This window comes from Labeo rohita, unplaced genomic scaffold, assembly GCF_022985175.1.
Source record: "Labeo rohita strain BAU-BD-2019 unplaced genomic scaffold, IGBB_LRoh.1.0 scaffold_2497, whole genome shotgun sequence".
Classification (NCBI taxonomy): domain Eukaryota; kingdom Metazoa; phylum Chordata; class Actinopteri; order Cypriniformes; family Cyprinidae; genus Labeo; species Labeo rohita.
The window spans coordinates 1-4019 of record NW_026128767.1 but is presented as its reverse complement, the minus strand read 5'-3'; the positions used below and the strand labels follow the sequence as shown (position 1 = coordinate 4019).

The 4019-nt window shown below is 33.8% G+C and overlaps 1 protein-coding gene across 1 annotated transcript; it reads left to right on the top strand.

The window, feature by feature from the left end:
• Positions 1-222: 222 nt before the first annotated feature.
• On the top strand, positions 223-3742 carry LOC127159784 (ribonuclease inhibitor-like; the record flags this gene model as incomplete). Its single annotated transcript, XM_051102542.1, has 5 exons — positions 223-408; positions 817-990; positions 1580-1753; positions 2946-3119; positions 3569-3742. Coding segments are annotated over exons 1-5 (728 nt in total), but the record flags the coding sequence as incomplete, so codon positions are not given.
• Between the last annotated feature and the right edge of the window lie 277 nt (positions 3743-4019).

The following is a 4019-nucleotide window of genomic DNA, read 5'->3' as shown; positions in this document are numbered from 1 at the left end:
GGATAAATAGTTCACATCCTAATGAGTAATTTAGCTGATTTTCAACCTTTGCATACATTTGTAACTTTTGTGTAGTTTGTAGTATATTTAAAAGAACTATGTGTAGTCTTTCTTCATGTTACCTGCACACAGATATCACTGTTTATTTGTCAGCAAACGTCTGCTGGAAGATGAAAAACACAAAAGTTGATCATCATAGATCTGATTCATTGTCTTTTCTCTTTCTGTCTTCAGTCTGTGTAGATGCAGTATTACAGAGAAACAGTGTCTCATCCTGACTTCAGCTCTGAAATCAAACCCATCACACCTGAGAGAACTGAACCTGAGCAGGAATGAACTAGGAGACTCTGGAGTGAAAAACCTCAGTGATCTACTGATGAACACACAATTCAAGCTGGAGAAACTAGAGTTAGTACAGTTAAAGTTTATTTATTTTAAGACAACAGGTCTGAAGTTATATTGTTTAAAGCAGTGCACTGGTTTTGCCATATTGGTCACATTTTGTAGGTTGTTGTTTTGTTTAGTTTTTTATAGAATAAGGAATGGAGGCATTAAATAAAATAAAGTAAAAGAAGTAAGTAGAAGCAGTGCCTGACCTCATACAAAACTAACATGACTCAAAACAAACTAAATGCCTCTTCAATATTATGATCATCATAGATCCTAAACCTTAGTTTGAATCAAATAAAAACACAGAAGGATTCACACTGTAAACTGGAGAGATTGAGCTCAGTAACATTCACATACAAGAATCAGGAAACATGATAATAATAATAATATTTATTTTCTTATTTTATGCTGTTTTTACCATTGCAGGTTAAGATGGTGTGAAATGACAGATGAAGGTTGTTCTGCTGTGACTTCAGCTCTGAAATCAAACCCATCACACCTGAGAGAACTGAACCTGAGTGAGAATAAACTAGGAGACTCTGGAGTGAAAAACCTCAGTGATCTACTGATGAACACACAATTCAAGCTGGAGAAACTAGAGTTAGTATCATTATACTGTACAGCAGTGACAGTGAGATTAAAGTTCACTGTTTAGTTTAAGAAATTTGACATCTTTGCTGTGAAATAAAACAGAAGTGACAGCAAAAAAACAGTCTAACAAATGACAGTAGATGATTCTGACAGTTAGATTTATACTGGACTAATAGTATATTTCACTAAATGTTTTATTTAGTGAAAGGGGAAGGGGAATGCATATATAGTATATTTGTATAGTTAGAAATTGTAAACTACACTCTAAAATGGCTTGAAAAATCAACAATTGTTTTATTTGACTGATTTGTTGATTTTCTTCCATTAGAAATGTGAAAATAGACCATTTCATGAATTTAACTTTACTATTGTTTCTATATTGATTCTACATATTAATTTACATTGACAAAATTGACTTATTTGTCGACTGAGGGTCCAGACTTGGATTGTAACTAGTCTCCTCAAATACTCCTCTCTTGGTTTGTTCATTCATATATTAGAAGTTTCCATGATTTTGCTGGTTTATTAGTGAATGTATGACATTTGTTCATGATGCATCATAGATCTGATTCATTGTCTTTTCTCTTTCTGTCTTCAGTCTGTGGAGATGCAGTATTACAGAGGAACAGTGTCTCATCCTGACTTCAGCTCTGAAATCAAACCCATCACACCTGAGAGAAGTGAACCTGAGCAGGAATAAACTAGGAGACTCTGGAGTGAAAAACCTCAGTGATCTACTGATGAACACACAATTCAAGCTGGAGAAACTAGAGTTAGTATCATTAAAGCAGTGACAGTGAGATTAAAGTTCACTTTCTTCACACTTCTGATGTCTGAGAGATGTACAGGAGTATGAAATTAAGGACAGAAATTGCATCTCTAATAACTTCTATAACTTCTTTTGTGGCATTTAGAAGTCTTTTGATGGGTTGCATCAAGGAGCTGTGAAACTGGTTACTCTCACTGAATGAATCACATTTGTGCCAAACTCTTACTTACAAAACAAAAACAAACATTCTCCTTCAATCCATGAACGTTTCTCACAGTTAATGTACACAATCTCACAGTCTGAAGCGTCTGTCACACATGCTGTTGTGAATAATTAAGCAAAGCGTCTTCTGATTGGATAAGAACACACAGTCTCATGAATAATTATGAGACACTGACGCATCATTGAAGTACTATAGTCCTTTACCACATCACAAACTATGACGATCACAACTGTGTCACAAACTGTGACGTCAACACGATGTAGATTTTAAACCTGGAAGACAAAAATTGTGCAAAAAGCTCAAAATGAACCACTTTTCTCCAGCAATTAAAATGAACAGATGTTAACATTGTCTTCTATGATGTGAAACACAAACACCTCTGCTAAAATCTCAGAAAAAAAGTAGTCTGGGGTTTCATGACCCTTTAAAAACTAACTTCCCATTACCATCACTGACTGTTACCTTGTTTGTTACACAATATATATTTGTATATATTTGTGTATGTTCATATATTTTTGTATAGTTAATCTGTCTATATTCTATACTGTATATTTTTATGTAATGGAGACTTGCAAAGTAAGTTGTTGTGTGGTCTACACATGTGAAAGTTGTATTAAGTGTTTCTGTCCACTTCACTTATTGTCCATACAGCAGCTCAAATACCCAACCCAATATCCAATAATTTCATTTAATAATACCAAAAATACACAAACAATTCACTTTTGGGAATTAAAAATTCTTTGTATTTCTATCAAGAATCAGGACAAATTGTACATAAACCATGAGAAGTGTAAATTATTGGATTAAATGAACAATGTATTTATTTATTTTTTTGTTTTGTTTTGTTTTGAAGACCAAATTGTGACAAAATATCCAAAGGTATTCAGACACTCTTCCTCTGTTTCATTTAATGAAGACATTTTGACTTTATTAAACCGTTTTCTTCTATCTTCTCTCTTTCTCTCATTGCAGGTTAAGCATGTGTTGTATGACAGATGAAGGTTGTTCTGCTGTGACTTCAGCTCTGAAATCAAACCCATCACACCTGAGAGAACTGAACCTGAGCAGGAATGAACTAGGAGACTCTGGAGTGAAAAACCTCAGTGATCTACTGATGAACACACAATTCAAGCTGGAGAAACTAGAGTTAGTACAGTTAAAGTTCATTTATTTTAAGACAACAGGTCTAAAGTTAAATTGCTGAAAGCAGTGCACTGGTTTTACCATACTGGTCACATTTTGTATGTTTTTTTTTTTTTTTAATAGTAAGTAAGTGTGTAAATCCAGACCTTTCATTAGAGAATAAAGAATGGAGGCATTAAATAAATAACGTAAAATAAAAGAAGTAAGTAGAAGCAGTGCCTGCTCTCATACAAAACTAACATGACTCAAAACAAACTATTAGAAACTAAATGCCTCTTCAATATTATGATCATCATAGATCCTAAACCTTAGTTTGAATCAAATAAAAACACAGAAGGATTCACACTGTAAACTGGAGAGATTGAGCTCAGTAACATTCACATGCAAGAATCGGGAAACATGATAATAATGATAATATTTTCTTCTTTTTTATGCTGTTTTTGCCATTGCAGGTTAAGCAGCTGTGAAATGACAGATGAAGGTTGTTCTGCTGTGACTTCAGCTCTGAAATCAAACCAATCACACCTGAGAGAACTGAACCTGAGTGAGAATAAACTAGGAGACTCTGGAGTGAAAAACCTCAGTGATCTACTGATGAACACACAATTCAAGCTGGAGAAACTACAGTTAGTACAGTTAAAGTTTATTTATTTATTTTAAGACAACAGGTCTGAAGTTATATTGTTTAAAGTAGTGCACTGGTTTTGCCATATTGGTCACGTTTTGTACGGTTTTTTTTTAATAGTAAGTAAGTGTGTAAATCCAGACCTTTCATTAGAGAATAAAGAATGGAGGCATTAAATAAATAACGTAAAGTAAAAGAAGTAAGTAGAAGCAGTGCCTGCCCTCATACAAAACTAACATGACTCAAAACAAACTATTAGAAACTAAATGCCTCTTCAA